Source organism: Thermobia domestica, chromosome 2 (assembly GCF_964235325.1).
Source record: "Thermobia domestica chromosome 2, izTheDome1.hap1.1, whole genome shotgun sequence".
NCBI lineage: Eukaryota > Metazoa > Arthropoda > Insecta > Zygentoma > Lepismatidae > Thermobia > Thermobia domestica.
Window position 1 is genome coordinate 106,383,828 of NC_137455.1, and position 26,141 is coordinate 106,409,968.

Sequence of the window (26,141 nt, forward strand, 5' to 3'; positions counted from 1 at the left end):
TCAGCAGGCATATAGAATGCATCGTAGAGCCGCACAAAAATATCATGGAGAGGAAAGTGCACATTGTTGCGTTCGTAAAACATATCGAATTCATTCCCGAACAATTCTATTACATTGTTTGTATGGTGAGGACCCAAAGCATGCTGGTATATTTCATATTTGGATAGTATTTTATTTCAACAGAAGTTCAAGTTAAAGAGCTAATTACAAATTTGGGCTATATCTCATTAACGGCTTCATGTACTGTCGTCTTGCAATCGTCATAATTAAGAAGTTGATAAGGGTATACTTCAGTACGAATTTCAATTTTAGAGGTGGAATGATTCTTCTACAGCATCAATATTTAAGTTTACAAAAATAAAGTTTTTTCGATTTTCTTGAAAATTACGCATGAGTTTTTACGCTTATCTCTATAATTTTGTTCGGCTTAATTAGATCTATTGATTGGTATATGTCTCATCGTTGGACATTTTTTTCGTAAAAAGATATATTAATTTCAATGCTAAAAGCGTGTCTATTTTATTAAACAAACAGTAGAAGTCTCCCTCAAAAAGAAAAATTTGTTGTCCGTCCTGTCTGCCTGAATGACAGGCAACCTGAAACATAGTACGGTCGTTTGGGTTGTCTACCTCACAGGCAACATAGTTCCCTGTTGAAATGTATTATATGTTTCTTTTATTTATATCTATAAAGCTGATTCATATACAAAAATTCTATAATAAATAACCTACGGTCTCTTCCCTGCAGTTATCTGGAAGTATGCCACGCCGATTGTATGGATTTGTATCTGGGATAAATTAACAAACATATTTATCAGTTTTATGTATATTATTACTTTAGAGCTTCAGAGCAAAAAGCGTGTTTATTTTAGGTTTAAAAAAGCAGTTTGTAGTATTGAATAAAATATAGGTCATTTTAAAAACTAGAAATTAAAAATTAGAGCAATGTCGTATAAGGGTTTTAGGTCATGTTTCTTTTAACCAATGCAGAAACTATCTACATATGTTGTGCAAGTAGCAACAATAATTCAATTATAATCTGTCCGTTTTAAAAAATGCCGGTAGAATTCAGCTCTGATTATAATGTGCAAGCAAGTCCAGTACGATGAACACACAATATAGAAGACAAAAATTTCAAACTCTATAATATTATTAGCACAGAGGAGTACCCACGGAGGTCCACCGGGTTCAGACCCCCCAAAAACAAACTTAGTAACTCAACGTACATTTTGTACACTTTCTCAATAAAATTATACTTGTTTAACGAGGAAACGATTGACGTAACATGAAAATATGTACTCATCTAGTTCTATAATGTTTTCCTGGAAATATAGGTAAAAGTATTTAACAGTTATCTATTGTCTTTTGGGGTGTAGAATAATACTTATTCAATGCTACATAGACGTAGTGGCTTGTAATATTGGACTCCCTCAAAGGTTATACAAACCCCCAACAAAAATATCTGGGTGCGCGTCTGTATTATCATAGAATATAGCTTAAAAAGCGTGTCTAAAGGTGAAACATATACCAACGTATATCTAAGTAGATCTCATTCACATGAAAGAAATTACGTAGGTAAGTGAAATCCTCATGAACTCGAGAAAAACTTTTTTTTTTTTTTTTGTAAGCGTATGCTGTACGATAAATATTCCGCCTATTAAGATGGAACTGATATTGAATTATACACTCATTAAGTTATTCATTATGACATTAGCAATGATGACACTAGATACTATAGTTAATGGGATATAGCAAAAAAAGTATAGTTAACTTTTAAGCTTTAAATTCTGTTTAACTATAATATTATTCCAAGATAAGTCCATACATCAATCCACAAGTAATATCAAATTAAACCAAAGAACAGGCTTGAGGATTAATTTTTAAGCCTAGTTTTTGAAAAAATCGAGAAAAAAGACATTTTTATGACACTAAAATGTTTTTCAATCGTTGTCAACAAGGATGTTATAAATAGAGGATCTGCCCATATGTATCGTCATCCTATTAAATCGATGAAGCCAAAAAAAAACAACCGAGCAACAGCACGTCTGATTGGCTACTCTCGTTTCCACCATCATCTGATTGGCTACTTTCGTTTCCGCCATGATTGTTTGCTCAAAACATTGCGATCCTATTGGGCGGAGTGGGCAGAATAGGATTAGCGAAACTGTGACGTATGGCTTCAAGATTTTGTTGTAAGGACAGATCCTCTATTTTATAAGATCCTTGGTTGTCAATAATAATTTTTATATTTTACTCTGCTGGAACAGATTGCAAATTTATTTATTTATTTATTTTTGTACTGTTGGGTTTCATATTGTATCTTTTGTTGTTTATTTTCCAAAGTTGACAGCAGTGTCATTTCAGATTTTGCTTGAGGGGGCAAAATTGTCCGCCGATATAGATAGAATATCGCGTTTTTCATTAGTACGGTATATTAACATAATATTAGTTAAAATATATATACAACTCCAGCTCAAAGGGGACATTGCCCCACTCTTCTTCACAATTGACGGCCCCTAAAATGACGCACATATTGCTAACAGTATCACACATACTACTTGTAATAAAAGTAAAAATACTTCGTATCAACGTTCAGTGTAGTATATTGTAAAAGCAACAAACTAAAAACAATAGAACTAGAAAATTCAAATTGCACATGGAGAATGTGCTGGGTAAATCTTTACTTTCTGATAAGTAGCTTAAGGTCAATGTTCCCGTGAGAAAAGTGCGTTGTATGCAGGGACAATACACCTACGATTATCATGATTAGAGACTGGATGTTAGGCAAAATTATTATTTTTTAATATTAAAGATATGATCAAAAATAACGTTTCTAAGTTTATATGGGAGATCATAGTTTCAATTTAAGCCAATTTTATTTTGCCTATTTCTCCTCTAACTTTCTAAATAATTGTTTTAATGTCTAATGTTGCCTATTCTACGCATTTTCTTCAAAATATGACTTCATCGGGAAAAATATATAATTTAATATTTCATAAAGGATTCTGCCTCTTCCGAGAAACATAAGTGCTATTTGTAATGGTAAGATGTCCTACAACTTTGGACTGCTATGTGTACTGATAAAGTACTGTAAAACTTTAGACTGCTGTATATAGTGATAAAGTGCATAAAATTTGGACTGTTGTGTGTTGTGATAAAGTGCTGTATAGAATGTATTTACCAAATATACATAGAACACATGTAAAGCTTGGTTTATATATATATATATATATATATATATATATATATATATATATATATATATATATATATATATATATATATATACAGCAAAAGAAAATATTAACGAACAAGTATGTTTCTACATTCTTTGAACATTATCTATAACTTGAATTAATTTTTTAATTTTATTGAGTGTTTATCTTCATTAATTCGAGCTACATTTCAGTGCCCATTGTACTGCCTATATTTTAAATTTTAAGTACCTATTGATTGATTACAAAGCAAACTGGTGTTTTGATGCCAAATACAGGTGCAACTTTAACGTTATAATGTAGACTCCATTAGGTTCCTTAAGTCTAAAAGGTAATGACAGGTAGCGAAGATGGGCTACTTTTCGATTTATTTAATTATTTATTAAGGATTTCGGTTTATCTAACTTCTTTATACATTTACCCTATCTATCTGTGTGTTCATCCGTCCGTAGCATAATATCTCATGAACTATTTGATGGACCACCTTCAATTTTAACCAGGACGTAGAAGGTCAAAAATTAGGAGTGGCGTTCGTTGTTGGATATAATATTCAAACCGGAAATGACTGAAATCAACCAGTTTCGGTTTTAACATTGATCCTATAGATTACAAACGATAATAGATAGCGAACAGTTTCCTGCAATCGATTAAGTGTCAAAATAATATATTTAACTTCCATCCTTGATCTTCTACTAAAAGCGAAAGTGATAGAATTCTCTATAACTTTCGGTTTCAATATTGTTCTACATACAGCAAAAATGAACAAGAAGCCTTTTTTTTTTTTTTTGTCAATCGATTTGACCTTTTAAGAAACGCTAAATCATTTTCCCACTTAACCCTCTATTCATACAAGAATGTGGCAGAAATCAGCCACTTCCGGTTTTAAGCTTCATCGCCATAGAGAAAAACGGTAATAGATAGCGAGAACCAGTTTTCTGTAATTAATTCAGCGTTCCAATGAATATATTCCATCTCCGCTCTAATCTTTCTCTACAAAACTCACAAGTGGTAGAAATCCACTATCACTTCGGTTTTCAGTATCAATTGAGAAACTATCACCACATATAAAGAAGTCATTTGCGTAGTGTACACGTGACACTATAACTTGTTTTTAATTCATGAAAGTCCTTTAAACCTGTGTTGGAAGTTCTAAAACTTAATTCTTGCATATTAGATATTTCCGCTTTACTGACATAGAACAAAGGCGTACAGTAATCTTATCAGAAAAAGTATTCGACTTTTGCTATGATTAAGTTAACCTTGTCCATACAAATATCCTATCAAATTACGAGATTCCTTCATCTTGCTGTCTAGAGAGAGAAGAAGTAATCTTCTCAAATCCGCCCATTGAACGGGACTGAAATTCCTTTCAAAGAAATTCTCTTGAAAGACAGACTTTGGTTTAATAATTACAATAGGCAACATATTTCTGTCACCAGCCCATCTTCCTGTTCAGCGCTGCTTTTCGCAATGCTCTTCAATCATTATTTAGTCAGATTTACATCTACTTCAATTTCCGATTACAACACACACACGTGCACACACACACACACACACACACACACACACATATATATATATATATATATATATATATATATATAGGGTGTTAATGAACTATACTGACAAAGTGTAAGAGGTGATTCCTCACATCAAAATAAGAGAAAAAAGAATTTGAACCTATGGCCAAAAGTGCATAGTTTCAGAGCTAGGGCTGTCGAAAATCTCCAAAAAGCTAAGTTTCAACAGGCCCTATTTCGAATTCCAGAAACTGTGAATCGTGGTCCTTATCAGCGTAAAAGATGTCATGCATACGCAATCCAAAAGTGCATATTTCATCAATTGTCAATGGGTGTACAGGGTATTCCCTACAGGGTGTAATTCTCAGATATCCTCTCAATAGAATTTTCAGATATACCGTGATTTCAAGGAGGGTCTAAAGTAGGCAGAAGGTAAGCCTTAACAATAATGGACATCCAATGCTTCGGGGGGAAGTCGAAAGTGTTTAGGAAGCTGCAGCTATGTTCTTATATGTTCAGAATACCGTGCAATGCGATGTATTTCGTCATGGTATATTTCACATTTTCTTCACTTATATGCTTTGAAAGAAAACATGGCGGCATGCGTTTCCCCAGAGTACGAGAGACCATGCTGCTGACGATCCTTAACACTTTCGACATTGTGCCAAACGATTTTGTACTCACTGGTATCATGGTTTATTGTTTCCCTACTTTGGAACAATCATAAAGTCAGAGCATATTCCCAAAATTCGGTTGATGGCATGTCTGGGAAAGTCACCCTGCAGGGAATACTCTGTACACCAATTGAACATTAGTTAAATATGCATTTTTGGATTGTGTATGTGTGATGCCCTTTACGCTGATAAGGACTACCATCCATAGTGTTTCGAATTCGAAATAGGGCCTCTTGAAATTTGATTTTTCGCGATTTTGGACAGCCCTAGCTCTGAAACTATGCACTTTTCGCCATAGGTCCACATGAACTTTTTCTCTTACACTTTGTCAGTATAGTTCATTAACACCCTATATATATATATATATATATATATATATATATATATATATATATATATATATATATATATATATATATATATATATATATATATATATATATATATAAAATTTCGGTATTATTATTATTATTATTATTATTACAGGATATTATTGAATTCATATATAATAATATATATGAAATACAAACAAAAAAGTAGTTCAACAACGCAGGGAAGCCCGCAGGATCTGTTTCCAAGGAAGGGGGCAAAAGACTAATACCAAAGAGGGGGACAACAGATCGATATACAGCATATTCGCGAATACACACATTTTGATGCATGCGTGCACATAGTACATTATATAAAACAACTATTATTTGCGCACATAGCCTTATTAACTAGTGTAAATAAACTATATTTAATTTGATTTAATTTTTAGCTTAGTGTCCCTTTCAGCACAGAGACAATATCAGCTGTGGACTTACAGCTTAAAGTGTAATCAGAGCCACATGTGCACCGGCCGGAAATCGAACCCGGGTCTTCCATATCGAAGTAAATAAACTATAGTATGATAAATATATTTAGTATAAATATATTTAAGTACTATCATGTGTGAGAGTAAATTAGTATATTTTTACATGTATTTTCAAGAACTGAACAACTTTCTATATTCAGGGGCGAAACTACTCCTTACTGAGGGCAGCTATACCACCACATACAATGTAATTGGTTTCGAACTTTTTGTATTTATTACTCTGTAATACAGAAAGTTTAAACTTATTCATACTGTACATATAAGTAGGAATCATAAAGTAAATAACCAGCTACTTTATACAAGTAAAATATTTTTGAGTGTCAAGTGGAGCGAGAGACTTATTTTGAACACTCTCCCTTATGGACACTCAGTCAATAATTATTATAGGATAGTATTTGATTTCTTATGTATTCGCTAAATACTATTAGAAAACGAATACTCAACTTTATACCTCTGGCTAACTACGATATTGCCAGAAATTTAATGTTGAAAGAATAAAGCTAATGGGTCATCGAACGTGCGTTGTTTCATTTTGGGAAGTCACAATCATGAAGCGTGAAGGAAGAAGGAAGGAGATTATGATTACATCATAAAACCGGTTCTGGTTCCTTGTAAACTTCCAGATTTCTTCTTCTTCTTCTTCTTTTTACTTTAAATCAGCTGTCCACTATTTACGAAAGTACTTCAGTTTTTTTTTTTTTTTTTTTTTTGACATTTACAAAATGGTACGGTACAGTTCATTCCTTATTTAACCCTTTTTCTAGCTTTTTTTATTTTTCCTTCTTTCTTTCTCTTTACAGCATGAGTATGTAAATGCCTTTGTAAGATGGCGTTCTACTCTTTTAAAGTCAATTCAGTGGCCGAAAGGAAAGTGCAACAAATTCAAGGTTATAAGATTCTCATATACCTCTTTATCTTACAACAGTGAAAATTACTACCTTTTCTTTGTAGCTGGATTTTTTTTTCTCTTTTTTTATCCAAACATTTGCATTTCTAACCCAACCGTCATGTAATAAATGCTTCTGATTATTCTGTTGCAGGTGCATCGCTACCATATTAACACGTTTACCTATAGTATACATATATTACGCAATACTATTTTTTTTTATTTTTATATAGTTTTATTCAACTTTTCTAGGTTTGTGTGAATGTTATTTTATATCAATTTTTCACCTCATTTTGCATATCCGGTTTTTCTTTAAATTTTGTCTTAGATGACAAATATTTAATCAATTTCCACTCAGTTTCAGTGCATTATTTTAATCACAGTTAAACCTTTTAAAATATATCTACAACTGCGGTCTCTGAATATGTAAACAAATGACTATGCAAATAGTTTTAACTCCTTCACAGGGCACCTCTACTAGTTTAGCTCCAATATAAATAGTCCTTTTAAAACAAATACTGTACTTTAAACTGTGTCTACTATATTACTAACGACTAGTCCAAAATCGGTATCATAACTTTGCTCCAAGTATCACTTTTATTCTATACCTTTTGTAGGTATACACCTTTTACATGAGTGGCCCCGCATAGCGTAGTTGCTAACGCTTTCGCCTACGGTGCTTCTGGTCCTGGGTTCGATTCCCGGTGGGGGCACTCGGTCGAAAAAGTGTCAAACCCTGAGTGAGGTTTTCTTGGGTTTTCCTCATTCACACTAGGCAAATGCCGGGGTGGTACCTAACTTATAGGTCCCAGGCCGCTTCCTTCCTTCCCCCATCCTTTCTTCCTTCCCTTTCCTCGGATAGTGTGGTCACCGAGGGACGTCATCCCTCAAAACGTGAATGGCTAAATGTCCTTAGATGCCGAAAGCCCAGAAATCTAAATCCTAAATCCTAACCTTTCATATGACTTGTCCAAAATAATCTTCACCGGATATACAATCACAACTGTCTGTAACTAATATATGTTCACAAATCTTCAACCATACATATATTATTTACCTCAACATAATCTAGATTCTCTTTCAATCTAAACAATGCACACACTATTTCTTTAACAATCGCTAACTAACGGTATATGTACAATTTCACTCACTTTCTGCCCATACTACATCACAACAGGCACATCTACTAGTTTAGCTCCAACAGCCCTCATGCGGCTTTCAAAGTAAGATCAATCACGGAATTACTATGTTAGATTGATCCTTGGATTTAGGAAGTGAATTGCTTTGATTAGTTTTTGAACTCATGAACAAGAATTGACTATAAAGCATAAAAGTACGTGAAAAAGAATCAGGTCAAAGCATACATAGACCCCATATGTCAAGATGTCATTCATTACAAAATCTTGAGGCGCTGATAATGAAATTACCTTAATTTAATAAAATGTGTTATGTCTGTCGATCCAACAATTTTATCACCAACGGTATATTGAAATATGCTTGTGATGGTCAATTTCTGAGGATGTGTAGATCAATTTCTTAATTTTTCTTGTCCACCATTTTGGATAAAACCACAAAGATATGATTCTACCAAAATATTTGTCTTACACTAATACTTCAAACAATACATTATCCGCACATATTTACAGTAACCCCCTGGTAAAGAAGTTCGTTAGGTCAAAATGTGAGGCTCGTAAGTTAATATGATGCCAAGTCCAAGATTTTTCACAGACATAAACTATTTTCGAGATTAGAGGATGGACTCAGGCAGGAAAAAACCAGAAAAGCGTCCTTGTACAAGCGGTTTGACAAAATCAAGAAGCATTGCGAAATAAATTTTTTAAAAATTTCAAACATTTCGTTAGGAAGAATAGTTGAGAAAATTTCATCCAACAGCGGATTATAAAATCATGTCAATACGTATATACGTTAACTCAGAGATGCAAATAACCACTCGCTCACTCTCCCAGGCGAGTGGTTCATCCGTGCGGGAGAGTATCTAATATCATACTGAAGGTAGGTAAATTATTTCTATTATGGGATGTGAGCTAGCAGCATTTTTCTTGGGGTAGTAAAATTTTGTTGCTTATTTGCATCCCTGCGTTAACTGTTCTATTTCTCAGAGTGGACTATATAGAATTACCGTTCTCGTACCACATTTACTTTTTTTAAATGTAAATAATGCAAAAAAGTGTAAAGCAGTATCATACACAAGGTGCTCAAGGAATCAACTATACTTATAGAGCATCATTATTTTGTGTTTAAAATTTTCAATTTACCGAATTCTGCATGGAATGAGAGGTTGATCACAATATTTTCCCATTTGAAGAAAACCTGAAAATTTCCTACTTAGAGAAAAGGCTCTAAATTTTTGTAGTAGGCAATATTCTTAAAATTCTATGAAATGCATTACTTAGTAAGTGTATCCGATACTTTTGTCAATTATGTTGATGTAACATGTGCTTTCTAGGCTACAGAAGGAATCTGGAAATATGAATAATCAATAATTAATTCATTCCATATCGTTTTCTAAGGCAAGACTATGTCCATACGTAGTCATTAATTTATGTTTACGTTTATTTGTCAACAGTGAGGTTATATTGAAAGAAAGACACTTTAAAGTAGAATCTCAACCACTGTAGTGTGATCTTCTGCTGGTAATCGAACCCGGTAACTCGTGTATCAAGCCCCCACGCACTAGTCACTAGTTCAACCATGAGATTTATCCATTTCCATTGGAAGTTACAAGTTTATGGAAAAGAGCTGTTATGTCTGGGAGTGAAGAAAAATTCATTAATTAAATCTTCACTGTCCACGTTTATGCCCTTTAGGTTAAAGAAAAGTGAATGGCAAATGGAAGTGATCGAGGGGCGGAATAAAGTTACCGAGAAAAGACTCCTACAGGCACAATCTTATCCATCATAAAAGCAAATGAGTTCAATGGATCCAGGACCCTTCAAAACAATTAGAGGAAGATTTGCTTTAAAACAAACAAGCATACTTCTTAAAGAGAGTTGAAAATGACAAATTTATCATTGAAATCATCCATCAGGACAGACTTAGATTTAGATTTAAGTTTAGACAGTGCCCAGTGTGCCCGTGTATAAAAATGGGCCTGGATATATCATTCTTGCAATACCTATCAAGGTTAATTTCTTCATTTTTTTTACATATTTTTATTGTATTGTATTGTATTTTTATTGTATTTTATTGCATTGCAGTGTAAGTGGAATATGGTAAATTCAGGATGGGAACAAACGTTTTCGTTCTCCGATGATAGATTTATTTATTTATTTTACGAACTTTATCAATAATTATCATAAGAATTATACCATATTGTACATGCCATAACAAAAATTTAATTAGCTTCACAGTGTATATACTTTTGATGAATTTTTTTTGGAAAATTGTCTTAAATTTTGTTTCTAAAAGTAAACCTATATTTTAGACAATCTTGCTTTATTGAAAACCAAAACGGGTTTCACACGACCCAAGCTTATATTTCGAAATTTGTCACAGGAATATTCAGATTAAGAGCTTAATATTCCTTATATGTACGTTAAAGATCGTTCATGAAAATTGACTCGCATAATTTAAGAACGAAAGTACATTTTAACGTTTATTTTTATTTAAATGCAAATTCTATAACATGGTTCCACATAATAATACAAAATTTTGTCCAAAAATAAGACATTATCTATCAGTAGTTCTTACCGTGTTGAACAAAATTACATACCTGAGGGTGCTTTAATTTTTAAATGTCTTTCAGTTAATGTTTCCATATATTTCTTGTAATTTTATCTAAAAGAATATCATTACGAACTTGTCGTGTGTTAATATTTAGAGTATTGTAAATGAGTTGCGGCCACATGGCTGCTCGCGAGTATCTTTCATTCGGCCCTTGATTTAACACAGAAAATTTATGATTTGTTTCATTTTTTAAACTTAACGTGCAACAGAAAATGCATAGCTGACCATAATAATATACCAGAATAAAGCGTTGTTTTTTTTTAGCTATGATTTTTTTCCTTGACTTTTTGGTTACCAAGTTTATTCAGCAAGGTAAGACCGTTGGCACAAAGAGCGATTTTTAGGAAAATGCAGATTTCATAGAGTTACTTTCAAAAGTTCGTTGTTCAGACTCTAACTGATCTTACACACGAAATAGGAAGCTGGAAGACACAATAGAGCAGCAATTCAGAAACTATATGACTTATTAAGAAATAATATGCCATAATCTCAGGTGGAGGGAAGGAAAGTAGAAAATGGTCGTCATGTTTGAGTCTTTTTTTATTCTAGTCCGCGGTGCGTTAGAATCTAACCAACATTGATCTTTTAACTAGTGTTAGGCAATCCAAAAAACAACTGTAAATTGGGTTGCATATCTATTAGGCAATTATCTATTCACCGCGTATTGATACGTCACTTTTTTCTTTCATTCTAGCTCTCGCTTTCTTTTACCGTATTTAGTTAAGGGAAATTATTGTCATGTGTGCTGATGGAGAGACTTCTATAGCAGGGGACCGTTTTGTATATATATAGACACGACAAACGACCGTTAAATTTCTTCTAAAATCAGGAAACATTATCATTTGTATCGAGTTCAATTGCTAAGCTCTAATTTTAGCTAGAAATGTTCTGCAATCTTTTAATGAAATGAGGTAAAATCTTTGAGTTTTCATCCCACTGTTGTGCCGTGTGGACTAAAGGAGACGGTGATGATTAGAAATGAATGAAATGATGGACTGAAGAACGCGGGAAGGAATGGGAGAACCCCGAGAAAACCCGCGCACATGGTATTTGCCCACCAAAAGGCCCAGGTGGCGCAAGCTGGTCTCGAAACAAGAATCCCACGCACCAGAAGTGAAGGCCCTACCACTTAACCATCACGGCCCCTTTTTCATAAAATGTTTATTCTTCTAATTGGGTTACTTGTATCACAATGAATATGAAAATAATATGAATATGAATATATAACATGAGATGAATTGAACGATCAAATACACAGAGCTAGTTCAATATTATTCTTGGAAATATTCGAACATCCTTCAAGTTTATGAACGTCATTCCTTAGATCAGTGTCATGGATTCTAAATATTGTGAAGAACATGAAAAGCATGTCTAGTTAAAACTGTTAGCATCATAACCACCATGATCTGATTTGCACGCTCTTTCGTGACTATGCAGGATAGTTAGCACTTTCGCGATTATGGTAACGACTTCGCCTTTGTGATAGCTTGAAATATCTCCACCCAAGTCTGAAGTGTTTTCATATTTTATTTTTTCAAGAAATAAATCACAAAGGACCAAATTTGGCAAGATGATGAACTTTGATAAGCTTAGTAACCATAAAATATTGTGGTGCGAAGACCTTTAGTTTCTGAATTAAAGGCCACCAAATTTGGAGGTTTTGACTTCATCAATTTTTTTTTTCGAAAAAAAAATCTCTATGCGATAAATGAAACTTTTCCGATATTTTAACAAACTTCATCAGTGAAGGGTTGAAGTAGCGTATCTTGATTTTTGTAATTTTACTGGAGATCGATTTAAAATGTCTCGTTCAATAGAGCAGGTTAAGTAAGGATGGATTGTGGTCGTATTTCAAAATCACGTTTTCAAGTTACGCCACTTCGCCCCTTCACCGACGATTTGGCAAGATGATAGATTTTCCCGAAATTAATATATACATGAAATATTATGATGCGAAAATCTTCGGTTCGAGAATTATAGGGTACCAAAATTGGTATTTGGAGTTACTCAAATCCTTCTCCTCAACCCCCCTAAAAATCTCTAATTGTTGTTTATAACGAAAACATATAGAACAAACCTCTTATTAAAGCTGAATTGGAGGTCTAAGAAAGTAAATGATGAGGTGGCTATTTGGCTATGTTGTAAATGTAATGTTTTCTCATAATAAAGGTTTGTTTTTTTAAAAAAATCAATACAGGACGATATTTCTCTGCAATAGCAAAACTGTAGTGAACTTCCCACCTCTCCAGGCTCTAATTAAGTGAAAGGAAATAGTTAGTTTAGCGGCTCGTAGTTATACCATATATGCATAACGGGCGAGAATTCAAAGTGAATAATTGAAAAAAAAAAAAAAAAAAACAAGTTATAAGACGAATAGAATGGGAGAAAATAATGGTGTAAAGACTACCAACACGATGCTGTCCACCAGCTCATATGAGGTAAGATCGAATCAAAGTCACCCACCATTAAGCTACTATGACATTGGCGATGCTTTAGAACTATGGTTAACCACGAAACGAAACAAAAGACAGAATCTTCGTAACAGATACGAGACGAGACAAAGCTCTTTCAAAAGACACATATATACTTTTCGAGACGAGAAAATACTTTCATCAGGGGTGTACCCAGAAATTTATGTTGGGAGAGGTCTAAAGTTTCTGGGGGGTTCTAATACTACAATTGTTGGATGAACTCCACTCTTCTTTGCAGGTGGTCCAATATTACAAGACACTATGTCTATGTATTGTAGTATTGAGCCGTTGTTATTCTACACCCGAAAAGACGGTAAGTATTTTAAGTACTGCCACCTACATTCTAAGAAAAAAAATTATAGAACTAGTTTTTTTATAAGAAAAAGAAAGAAAATGAAATGAAAAGAAATCTTTAAGTTTTACGTCCCACGGTTATGCTGGTTAGGCTAAAGGAGACAGTGGTGATGAGAAATGAATGGAATAGTGAAATGAAAAAAGTGAGAGGAAACGAGAAAACCCTAAGGAGACCCACCGACACGATGTTTGTCCACCACAAAGCTCAATTGATGCGAGCTGGGATCGAACCAAGAACCCCGTGCACCAGAGGTGAATGCTCTATCACTGAGCCACTGTGGCCCATAAGGAAAGAAATAATATAACTGAAATGTTAGATCAAATCTTTATGCTACACAAATTATTTCTCCGCTAAGCAAATGTATTTTTATTAAGAAATTGTGTACATGTATGTTGAGTTACGAAGTTTTGGAGGGCAATGTCCTGACCCGGTGGATCCCCCGCGCGGATTCGCCGCTGACCTTTACTACACCTTTTTCATCAACTATTGTCTCGTAGGTAAGAATATGGTACAGAACTGATAAGAATATGGGAATGGACAAAGAAACTCGACATAAGAGTACAATAGGGATTGGAAGTTTAGGCTCTGAGCATGTATTTAACATGCATCTCGCTCTCTCAACATTAAAAATTTACGAATCACTGAATGTTATAGAAAGAACTTACCTGCTTATGTATTGCTTCCAATTCCGGACGAACTGGAGGAGAGCCATTTTTTAATTTTGATTCGTAGCCTCTGATCACTTGTCCAGCTTCAATGCCCCTCGGGCATAACCGAGGAGGTAAACCAGGTTTGTTACGATTGAGGAAAGCCCTCAATGACGCAGGGCTTCCCTCAGAGGACGGTGTGGACGCTGGAGTGTTCACAACTGGCGTTGAGGCTAAAGGAGTTCGTGCAGGGGTTGGAACCTCTCGAATAAAACTCTCTAACATTCCGCATTGTTCTAAAGCCGACAGGTATTCGTAAGTTAAATATGGACGTGTTGTGCTATATATACGAGCACGGTTCACCGGAGCAGATGGACTTCGGGTTCGAAGTGGAGACCCGGGCATAATTGCGAAAGGCAATGCTCTAATAGGAGATGGAGAGTACTTGTAAGTGGGACAGGGTTCTGAATCACTGCGGTCAATTCGAATTGAAGGTGTTGGTGGTGGCGTTGTCCCAGTTTGTAGCAAGGACGTTGATGTATCAGAACCACTATCCCCACTAGAAGAACGTCTTACACGAACTAGCCGCGACACTAAGTCAATTAAACGATTATGCAGTGCCCTTGATGGTGAATCACTTACACTGTAACAACGTACTTCAGGATGATGCACTGCCAAACTCCCTCCATTTCGCACCCCCCCTTGAAACGCTTCACGCTCCACCACTATTTCTTCTTCATCAGCATCACCATTATCTTGTGGACACCTGTTGCATGAGTCGGTTTCCACAGAAGGGGACGGGGTGCGGTCACCGTCTTGGTGAGCTGTTTGCATTAAAACCCATGGATCAGGAGCTGATAGAAGTTTATCTGTCTCTTCGGCATGAGGGGAATCCCCACAACATGGACATGGCAATTCTCCAGCATCCATTAACCTTAAAGGAATGTGTTCAGAGCTTGTGTCATACTCAGGATTCGAACCTGGAATCGCGTCACCAATACCTTTGCGCGGAAACATGTTGCTTACCTCGTACCCTAGTTTCACTTCAAAGAGTCAGTAGACCGACTGACATCACTTTTAACTAACACACGTGCAAACAGCTACACTGTGTCTTGTCACAACATCGCACCAATAGACTTTTCACATAAACACATACAAACATCATAAGACCCATAATTTGTCAATTAACCTAACATGTGTGATTGTTCTCATTGACTCTTGATGATGCGAAAAAAAATTCACATGGTGAAAAATCAAAATGCATTCAAACACTTGTATAACCACTGAAAATAGCATCCGTGCGAACAAGTAGTGGTGTTCTTTCACTTTATATGGGTATATTTACGTGTTCACGTTCCGTATAACAACAGAAACACGGGGTTCTCTTTGCACACTTTATTAACACTGGAAAGTTTCCGACCTTCTATGCTCTGAAACAGCGCTTTACATTTTGAGTACAATAAACAAATTCACGTGACCTCTAAAACAGGTGGTTACTTAGTGCGTTTAGTCGCTCTCGCGCTCGGCCGAGACTTCAAAGCAAAATGCATCCATCTGCCTCCTTCCCCAGGTTGATGCGTATAGCCGCTAGGTGGCTGTCAAGTAAACAAACAGTTGCCGGTCGGAAGCGCACAAGATATTGATGGATGAATAGGACTCAATAAAGCCGTAAAGCCATCGAACAGTAATAATAATAATAATAATAATAATAATAATAATAATAATAATAATAATAATAATAAAAAGTAATATGAACAATGCAATTATATTACAATAATAAAATTGTAAGCATAAAGACTACGTGTGTCTCGTGCTTATACTTGGACACAACGGATCAATAGATATATTAATAGATAAAGATCAATGCTAAACGAAATGGATTAATTGTCAATAAGAAGTAAGAAAAATGGACTCTTCGATAAACCCACAAACTTGTCGTGTGCTATAATAAAAGTGTGTCTACCAATCAGTGGCGTGAACAAGGGAAAAGGGGAGGTCTAGGGATTTAAATTCCCCCTTGAAGAAGATATGATAGAAAAATAATCATTTACTATACATTTAAAAAAATCAGTCTTGTCCTGAAATAATATGAGACTAAGTGGTTGATCTCCCTCCCCTTTGATGAAATTCTGTGTACACCAGTATTACTAAAGAATGGAGTTAAAAATGATTTTATGTAACTTCCTCCCGTCAGATAAGATAATTTGTATTTTTCTTAGTGTGTATTTAAAATCGCACTACAGGTCCCTTTACCGAGTACCAAACGCAGCTCACAAATCCACGCACTCTTGGTAGCGCAAAATGTTCTTTCTTTTCTTTTCTTTCTTTTTTCTTTTTTTTTTCTTTTTTTAATGAACTTAATTCGTTTCCGTAACTTCTCTTGAGGGAAATCATACAAATCTTGCCTAATGTTCTCATCCTTCTATACAAGAATGAGAATAGCGACAACACTGTACGTTTTACCTATATGACTTTTCTCATGAGCAGCCACAGATTAATTTATAAATTTTTCGTCACTATCCAGAAATGTATTCGTATCTATGTACAGATATATGAACGAACATTTCATTAATTTGTCTTTGGATCAGAAATACGAATAATGTACTACGAAAGGGGAGAAGCCCCTTACATAATTTCCTTAAAGAATGTACCCTTTATATATCAGAGAAAGTTCTCCCTCTGCCAATTACTGTACAATATTCATTATTCAATATAAGGGTTTGATGAAAGAAATAAACTTTTTTTAAAAAGCCACCAGCAAAAGTGCATACCTCGTCCAGCGTCCATGTTGCTCTTAATTAGGATGGCCAATGTCCCAGAAATCCTGAATTTATTATGATATTGTGACATGTTTATTTATTAATACTTCCGAAATTGATTGCCAAAAATGAGAATTCATCCCACATTTTAAAGTATTATTGTGATTTTGTAAAGAGTTGTTGAAGAAAGAAATAAAACTGACAAAATTTGACAAAAACACAAACATGTAGGTGAAAAGCAATCTTGATTTAAGATTTCAGCATCGCACTGTGAACTAACTCGTACGCTCCCTCTCTGCTAAACGATTAGCTCTAACACAAGGAGAGTCAAGGAAAGTACGTCACATTATAACTGCATGTCCATATCTCGTACAGTCTCGGTGTTGATGCCGAAAAATGGTCTTAAACATAGAACAAACAAAACATTGTTCTGTGTATCCAAACTGAAGGGATACTGAAGGGATTGAAAAGTATTTACTTACTTTTTGCTTGTTCTGTAGATTAGGAAAAAAAGTATTTATGGACTTTTTTTAATTTTAAAATTTTCATCAGTTAAAGAAAAATTATAGTAATTGCAATTTGTCTTTAAACTCTCATAGAAAAGTGTATTGCAAATCAAAATATCTAAATATAATATACTATAAAAGAATGAAAAATTAATATTCTTTTATTTATAAAATGTACAGTAAAATGTTATGAGATTTTGGTTGTTTCTTTCCTTTTCTTTTAAGAATTTCCAAATTTTAGCGGAAGTGACTGGCCTACCTTACTTCAAGCTGTTTCTCAAAACATAAGATCAATCTTTTTTACCGTCAAAATCAAGGAAATTACGATTATATTGACATCGTATGTTTTCGAAATAGTATAACTCCACCTTCTATCTTTTAGGGGAAAGTGTATGGATAGATTATTGGATACTGGGAACGCTTCAAAGTTTCTCTCTCTCCCTCTCTAACTCTTTCTTTTTCCCTCTCCTCTCTCTTTCTTAATTGAAGTTATATTTCTAAGTTGTTCGTTAAAGTTAGTTCTTGAGTTAATTTTACTAATCTTGTTGAAATGAGGCACTTGTACACTCTTGTTCAAGAAAAAGCTGCCCCGCTTCAACCATAATCTCTCTTCGAAAAGTTCTGTGGTCTAGTCCACAACTGCAATTAAATCAAACACATATATGGATTTTCTTAAACTAAATTTCTTATGTGCGGTTGCCACGGTATTTTAAAGCAAGGTGGGTGGTGCAGTATTTTTGAACAGGGCTGTACATTAACGATGTTCAGCACCTGAACCATCTTTGCTTTTTTACTCCAATGATTTATTTGGGGAAGTGTCCTTCTTCCTTTTTTTTTCTATGAACTGAACAGATATTTTAGTGATTTTGTATTTTACTGATTTCTCCTTTACGACTAATTAAATGTTCCTTTGTTTGTCAAAATGCATTTGTACTAAACACAAAATTAATGCTACTGAAATAATACTACTGATAATCATAGTGCTAATTTAATACTATTTGATTTATAAATTATAGAATGCAATTTCCACAAAGAAAGGGACATTTAAATAGCTCTGAAGACGAGAACAATAAAATCAAACCAATTTTAAATCCCCGTTCATTATAAGGTGAGTATAAAGTTATACAATCGCGAAAAGATGGTAGACGTTTATTCTATTTTTCGAATATCTTTTGTAGGATGTGACAATATTCACAATAATTGAATCAACTTCAAAGATATGAAATATTCAAACTAAGGCAATCTGAATCAACAAATTATAGACTAATCCATGCTCTTTGGTAATATTTTGTTTCTTTCATTGTTGTGAAAGTTTCATCATTGGGAGCATGTTTCTGAATATGAAAAAAATTAAGTGTTCTTTACTATGTAAGTGCGGGGATTATTTGATTCAATTTTTTGGGAAAAAAAAGTTTGAATATTTCATGTCTTGAAATTGATTCAATTATTGTGAATTTTGTCACATTCTACAAATATACATTAGAAAGATAGGGATACATATAAAACTACATAGACTTAAAACGTTCTTAATAATGCTACTTTCGCTACCTTCAGACTTAAGCTACGTTTATGCTGGTGACCCCACCTCTTCACTAGACGTTTCCATCCTATCGGTTTTTAACAGAAATAACCACACTACACACGTAAGGTTTCTTCGCAAGTACGTGCCTAATTCATTGTCAAAGCCAAAATCTGTTGATAACCAACGATCCATGAAGATGACATTACTTTGATAACCAATTCCGCTTAAAGGGAGATGCAATCGAAAGCAGAAGAGGGTTTAAGAAGGGAGTGGGGAAAGACATCGTGCGACAGCAGGGGGGGTTAAAAGAGAGAGGGGTGATGCTTTCTAGTGTAGCTAACACATTGATCCATTTGATCACACTCTGTAGGGAGCGTCCCTTTGTAGTAGCTGATGTACTGCACATGAGGGCATCATCCAAATAGAATAGTGATTGGGGGGAGAATGTTCATGTATATATATAATATCTTCGATTTATATACACATGTACGCTTAAGCTTTTTATTATTTTTTCCCTCTGAAGTTCGTGACGCACGGGTACCTCTCGCCACCTGCGCTCAATAAAGTTTCCCCATTCTGTGACGTTTGCTCTATAAACTAAAGTGCTGTGTGAATGTAGTTGTGGAAGAGTTAATATATAATTGGAAGTTATGGAGTATGACTCTCTTTCCACCATTAAAAAAAGTTCTTATTTGCGTCATTCTACAGGAAGAACACTGATTGGCAGTTGAGTTAGTGCGTATTAATGAAATGCTACTTTTTTATATTTAAAAAAAATAAGATTTATATTTTACAAAAGCAGAATAAAATTCACAGACCTCGCTTGAACCTCGCTTGTAGCGTCTAGACATATTGTCTATAAAATTTTGGAATAAGCTGATATTAGAAATCCGTGGTGTATGCAAAAGGCTTCGAGATTTTAACGCCCCTGAACAAGATATTACGAAAAGTAAACATTTACTGCATAAATATACAAAATCACGTGTGTCTTGAAAGGATACGACATTAAAGGCTTGAGACCTCTCCCAATAAAAGCATTTTGTATATGCTACTGTCAGAAATAAATTTCTGTTTATGTGGTAGCCCAATAAATGAGGAAAGAAACTTATTCGAAATTTAAAATGCTTATTAATTAAGTAATGTTAAATATTTTCATATTAATTATATAAAATTAAAATTTTAAGAAAAGAAAATGACAACGAAATACGGTTAGACACAAATTAGTACAATGTTAATAATTTTATTTTAATATTTGATTTACTCATGGATAATGGATAAAACATTAAACGAAATTATAAATATACCACATTCTTCATAATGTTTCACTTTCATTAACCATCTATCTGCTTTAGTCTAAAGGGCACAAGCGTGAGATGTAAAACTAGAAATTTTATTTCGTTTATAGTATCATTCAACATATTGTCATTCTTTGTGATTCATGGTAAATTAATTATCGTTACTAGCCAATAACTGAACTAATTCTGTTAGGATCACGGAAGTAGGTCTTATGATATTGGAATGTTAACGAATCCGTCCATCCGTCCATAGGTCCATTTGTTACTCCGTTCAATAACTCTTGAACGAAACCGAATTTTTGAATTATGTTTTCTTGTAATAGAAAGCCCCAATCACTATTGTTTGACCGAGTTCGTTAATGAAATCAATTCGTTAACATTATTCACTGATAACGGTGCAAAGATGGTGTGGGTCAATTAAAACTTAACTAATGATCAACTGACCCACCACCCACCGTGACTCACGACTAACTGGGCTCATGATCCATCGTGATCCATTCTGATACACGTCTCATCATGATTCACCACCCACCGTGACTCACTCCTGAGATACTCAGTTTTTTGCAAAAATCCTGACTCCCACTTTCCCCTTAGACTATGTATTATAATGAAAGCGAAATAATTATATCCCAGCTGGGATTAGGACCTAACTATACAACAAAAGTCATTTTCATTTGGCTTTGACATTTGACCGTGTTGACCACGCACACGTAGTTACATTCAATTTTTATGTAATAATTCATATACATATATAGAGGTGATTAGAAAATATATTTTCCCAGTAGTCAATTCCTCAAAAAACACACAGGTTATGTATCGAAAGCCAAGTAGTAACTCCTACTGCTTTATTACAATTACAAGTAACAATGTTCAAAAGTGCCTGAAGTTCACTAGAAAAAGCCATTAGCAAAAGCTTCTGATTTCATATCACATAGTTGAATGAAGAATTAATATTTAAAAAAAAAAATGCATGCAATAAACTTTAACTAGCTGCATACGAACGAAACCAGAAAATTATTAAGTAATGATTTTCAATCTATAACAGTATCGATATGTGTTCAGTGCATGAGGTTTAAGATTCGTCTCTCGGCTATAGAACATCGAACTCATTACAGTGGTTCAGATGTCACTTTAAACCAGTGGTTTCCAGCCGGTGTGTCGCGCAATCCCATAGAATGGGTCGTAGAATTTTAAAATTTAAAAATCATGAACCATTTAAATTTAGTTAAAAATCAGTTTTGGAATATACTGTACCAGTAAATGCCTCTAGCGGCTGCAAGGATGCACAGAACTATCGAGAGTCACTATTTTATAGAAACTTCTAGCCATACACTATTATAATTTATATTACTATTAATTAAAAATCAAACAAGTGAGTCACGATGTCAGGGTTTTCAGTAAAGTGTCATCAATCAAAGAAGGTTGGTAACCACTACTTTAAACTGTAGGTATTGTTCTATATAACCTCGCTGTAGACAAAAGACATTGTTGAAGATAATGTCTATCCATCTCGTTTCTAAGAAAGTATTCTGAACAGAAACTCATCTTCAAGAGTAAACTGACCGTTGTGATATTTTCGTAAGGAATAATTTAACATTATTATAGAGTAATTAATGAAATATTTATTTATGAAATATTAGCAGAATACCCATTCTTTGCACGGGGAGAATACGTTTCATTCGGGCATAAAGGGTTAAATTTGGATTTAAACGGTATCAGAAGTGTTCGTCTCAGCATCCCCGAAAACTATTGATTCGACACTAATATCGGTAATTTTCGACTATTTTTAAATATCTCGCTCCTCTCCCCCTCCCCCTTAGTTGCACCGTCAAATTGAAATTTAAAAAAAAAATATCCTAGGTCCGAACTTCATCTATGTTAAAAATTTGATGGAGATCGGTTTGTTGGTTCAATTAAGAGGTATAAAGTCACAAACATGGTCACTTTCATTTTTATATTATTCTGTATATATAGATGAACAAAATGGCTTGAGTTGTTTCTGAGAAAATCGTCCGAAGGATATAAACTACCCAAGAATAAATCCCCAAGAATGAACTACCCCTTCTCGATTTTCCCAGGAAAATGACATACCACTTACACCACTTTTTCTTTTTCTTTTTCTTTTTTCTTTCTTTCTTTTTTTTTTTTTTTTTTTTGAAAATTGATTTATGAAGTATAAACAGAATCGTTAGAGCCGTTTTTGTAAAATTTACTAATTTTTTCTATTTTCACCCTTGAGTAAACTACCCTTATTTCTAGGGTAGGAAGAAAATTCGAAATATCCCTCCTCAAAAATCATATAAAAACCTTAAGTTTAACATTTAATTGAGATACGTTGAACGGTATGGCCAGTAGATGAGTGTACAGTGCACAAGGACGAACAGGTGAACAAATGTCGAAAAATCACTTTTTCGGTATCTGTGAACTATAAACCGTGTAAATTTGTTGAAATCTCGAATTTGATTCATTTTTCACGACTATCATACTTCTCTCTCTCCTTTCGTCACTCGCAGTGCTGGATTTACGTATAAGCTAAACAAGCTATAGCTTAGGAGCAAAAAAATTAAAGAAAAACTGACTGTAATGTAATTTCAAAATAATAAGAAAAGGCAAATACGATAAAACGCAAACACAACAATTGTGTTTTGTATTTTGTACTAGTTTGTTATGAATAGGGCCCCTGTTTTCCAGCTTGGCTTATAATTGGAGCTTGTTGAGTTGATTTTGAGTTTAACATCCCTTTCAGCAGCGAGGCTATATGAGACGGAATTGGAGCTTGTTTCTCAGCCCCGCTTATGATAGAATGGAGCCCCAATAACCCAGTCCCGCATGTGATCGGGTCGTTTCAAAGCCCCGCTTCTAATGGAGCCCCGTTAAACCAGTCCCGCTTGTAATAAGAGCCCCATCTTCAATAGCATAGGGCCCCATCAAATCTAAATCCGGCATTGGTCACTCAAAACTAAAATGAAATTATTAGTTATTTTTCAAACACCTTGTGTAACAGAAAAAGTCCAACTGGTCATCAGAATAGTCCTCAGTCGAGGTTTGACTGTTAACCCTTTATCTGAGCCTGTTGCTTACAAGTAACATCGCTTTTTGTTGCGTTATACGCACAAATGATAACTTCATGATGATTATTGCTTTGATACAATAGGTGATTTGCTAATCACTTGTTAAGATTGTTGTAATTATCGTCAACAGGAAACAGTCAAATTCAGCACTGCAGAAACATTATTACCGATGTTCCGCGAAAGTATTTTATTTGTTTCTTCTTGGTCTGTAGGAAGATACAAGTATTTCGACGAAATTGCTGTGCTAATTATTCTTTCTGAGAAATATGGTAATTATACATGTAATTGACTATATTTCGGGAAATGTAGCTCACGAGCAACACATGATTAGCTATTTATACCCATGTTGCTTGGAAAAACATAGTGTATTTTGAATCTAAAATATCAAAATACTTTAAAAATTGCGAAATCGTGATTAGGTAGACGGGTTTCAACCATAAAAGCAAACCAAAATATTTTAGGGGAATCTCTCAATGTTTGCCAATTAAAGCCTAACTGTCAATATGTTAACTTGTTTACCAAGCCGACCCGTCTCATCTACCCATGATTTTGAAAGAGAAAATGCTGATTTAAAACAGGGGCTTCATTTCAGGAGGGAAGGGAGCCAATTCCTCCCTCTGAGTTTTGAGAACTTTTTTTTTTTTAATAAACTGTATACTAATACAGTAAATGAAATGAAATGAAATATCTTAGTTTAACGTTCCATGATTATGTACTTTAGGCTAAGGAAGACGATGATTGATGCAAGTAAATGATGATGGAAGAATTGATGGAATTAGAATGTGGAAGGAAACGGAAGTACCGCGAGAAAATTCACGGACACGATGTTATTCACCACAAACTTATTTCTCCTGGAATCGAACCAGGAACCTCATGCACCAGAGATAAGCATCTACCACTGAACTACCGCGTCCCCCTAATGTAGTAACAAAAACCGTCAAACTCTTATGTTGGAGGATAACCTGTTTCCCCCCCCCCCCAACCCCTTCTGGCAAAATCTGAAACGATGCTACTGATTTCCAAGTGTTATTTTCAAGTGTTCCCAAATCAGGCCATATTTGATCTGAACAAATGACACAAGGTGCAAGATACACAAGACTAAATAGAACGAAGATTCAGAATATGTATGACTTGCACGTTCAGCGAGTCGTTGCCTGTGTAGGGGCAAGGAAATTGCTCCCCTTTCCCTCCAATTGTGGTTGTTATTTTGTCCTGGCGAGGAATGACTTATAGACCTATGCAAAGTCATTTTTAGCGCAGTATTAAGAGCTTGACTAATACGTAATACTAACTTCCTTCTTTAGTAACATGTAAATGAAGTTGGCAACGATTTTATATGGAAAAAGGTCAACTTGGACTTTTTCGCAGGGTTGTCCAAATACAGTAGAAGAAATCAATAAAGTACAATAGAAAAAAACAATAGGACTCACTTAACTTGATTTCTGCTAAAATGTTTGGACATCCCTGCGAAAAAGTCGAGGTTGGCCTTCTTCGATATAAATCGTTGTTCACTTACATGTTACTAAATACAGAAGTTAACATCACACAATAGTCAAGCTCTTAATACTGTATAACGCTAAAATGACTCTGCATAAGGCCCCATATATTTAGAATGTCTGACCGTATGTCCGTTCATCCACAAGACAAAAAATCTCCATACCTACATGTAGGGTTGCCAACTCTGGAAAATAAAAAACGGCATCCCCTCAAAATTCCCTACGATATAGGTCTAAGTGTGAAGTATCTCTGTTCGGGCCAATCCATGGAAAGGAAATGTACTCTCATAAACAAAATTGCTTTAGCACCTGTATTCTGTATATCCGTAGTACATTCACTAATAAGCTAAATAGATACATTGTGCTATAAATGAGAAACTGAAATCGGCATTGATCATTTTATTGTATTTACTTACCAGTAACTGCCCTTCTTTAAAATTATCGAAACAAATGAACAGAAGTATATTAATCTTTACGTGACAATTTTGGATGTGGAAAATGAAATTTATTCTTTAAGCTTATACTTCAATTACAGGAAATTGCTTTAAGAAGTCCCTTTTCACCCTCAATAAATGTATAAAATTCCTAAATTCAAAATTTTCCTAATACAGTCTCTATCATATCTTTAAAATTATATAAACAGGTGAACAAAATATATGAATCGTTAATAGATGGTGAAAGGTGACAGTTTTGGATTTACACAATGAAAGTTACTTTTTAAATCTACTTTTCGAATTAGATTAAATTGCTTCGAACTAGATACAAATTTGAAAAAAAAAAACGGTCATAAAGGGGCTGGTAAGAAGTTTGTACCGGTCACCGGCTTTAATCAAAATAACAGCAATATATCCGGCCAGGCCGGTGAAAAACCGGCCAGTTGGCAACCCTACCTACATGATGGATCACGATCAATTTTAACCAGAATGCAGAGGGTCAAAAGTCAGGAATCAAATTTGTCGATGGAAGTGATATTCAAACCGGAAGTGGTAGAAATCAAACATTTCCGGGCAGTGTTGCCAGATTGGGCTCCAAGCGGATTAGGCGTTTTTTTTTAAAAAAAAAATAAAAGTCCGCTAGGTACCAAAATTTCAAGTTTGGCGACACGCTACTTTTTGAGCTACT

The 26,141-nt window shown here is 34.5% G+C and overlaps 1 protein-coding gene across 5 annotated transcripts in view; it reads right to left on the reverse strand.

The window, feature by feature from the left end:
* The window catches only part of Ca-beta (Calcium channel protein beta subunit), a 636,212-nt gene that overhangs the window by 300,450 nt on the left and 309,621 nt on the right, over positions 1-26,141 (reverse strand). For 2 of the 5 annotated variants that reach the window (XM_081744567.1, XM_081744550.1), the window contains exon 1: positions 14,389-15,908. The exons of 1 other annotated variant lie outside the window; for it this stretch is intronic. In XM_081744567.1, coding sequence (XP_081600693.1) covers positions 14,389-15,387 — 999 coding nt within the window. In that variant the 5' untranslated portion in view covers positions 15,388-15,908. Of the gene's footprint in view, positions 1-14,388; positions 15,911-26,141 lie in introns of those variants that run through there. 2 more of the 5 variants (XR_014128947.1, XM_081744557.1) reach the window with 2 other exon arrangements.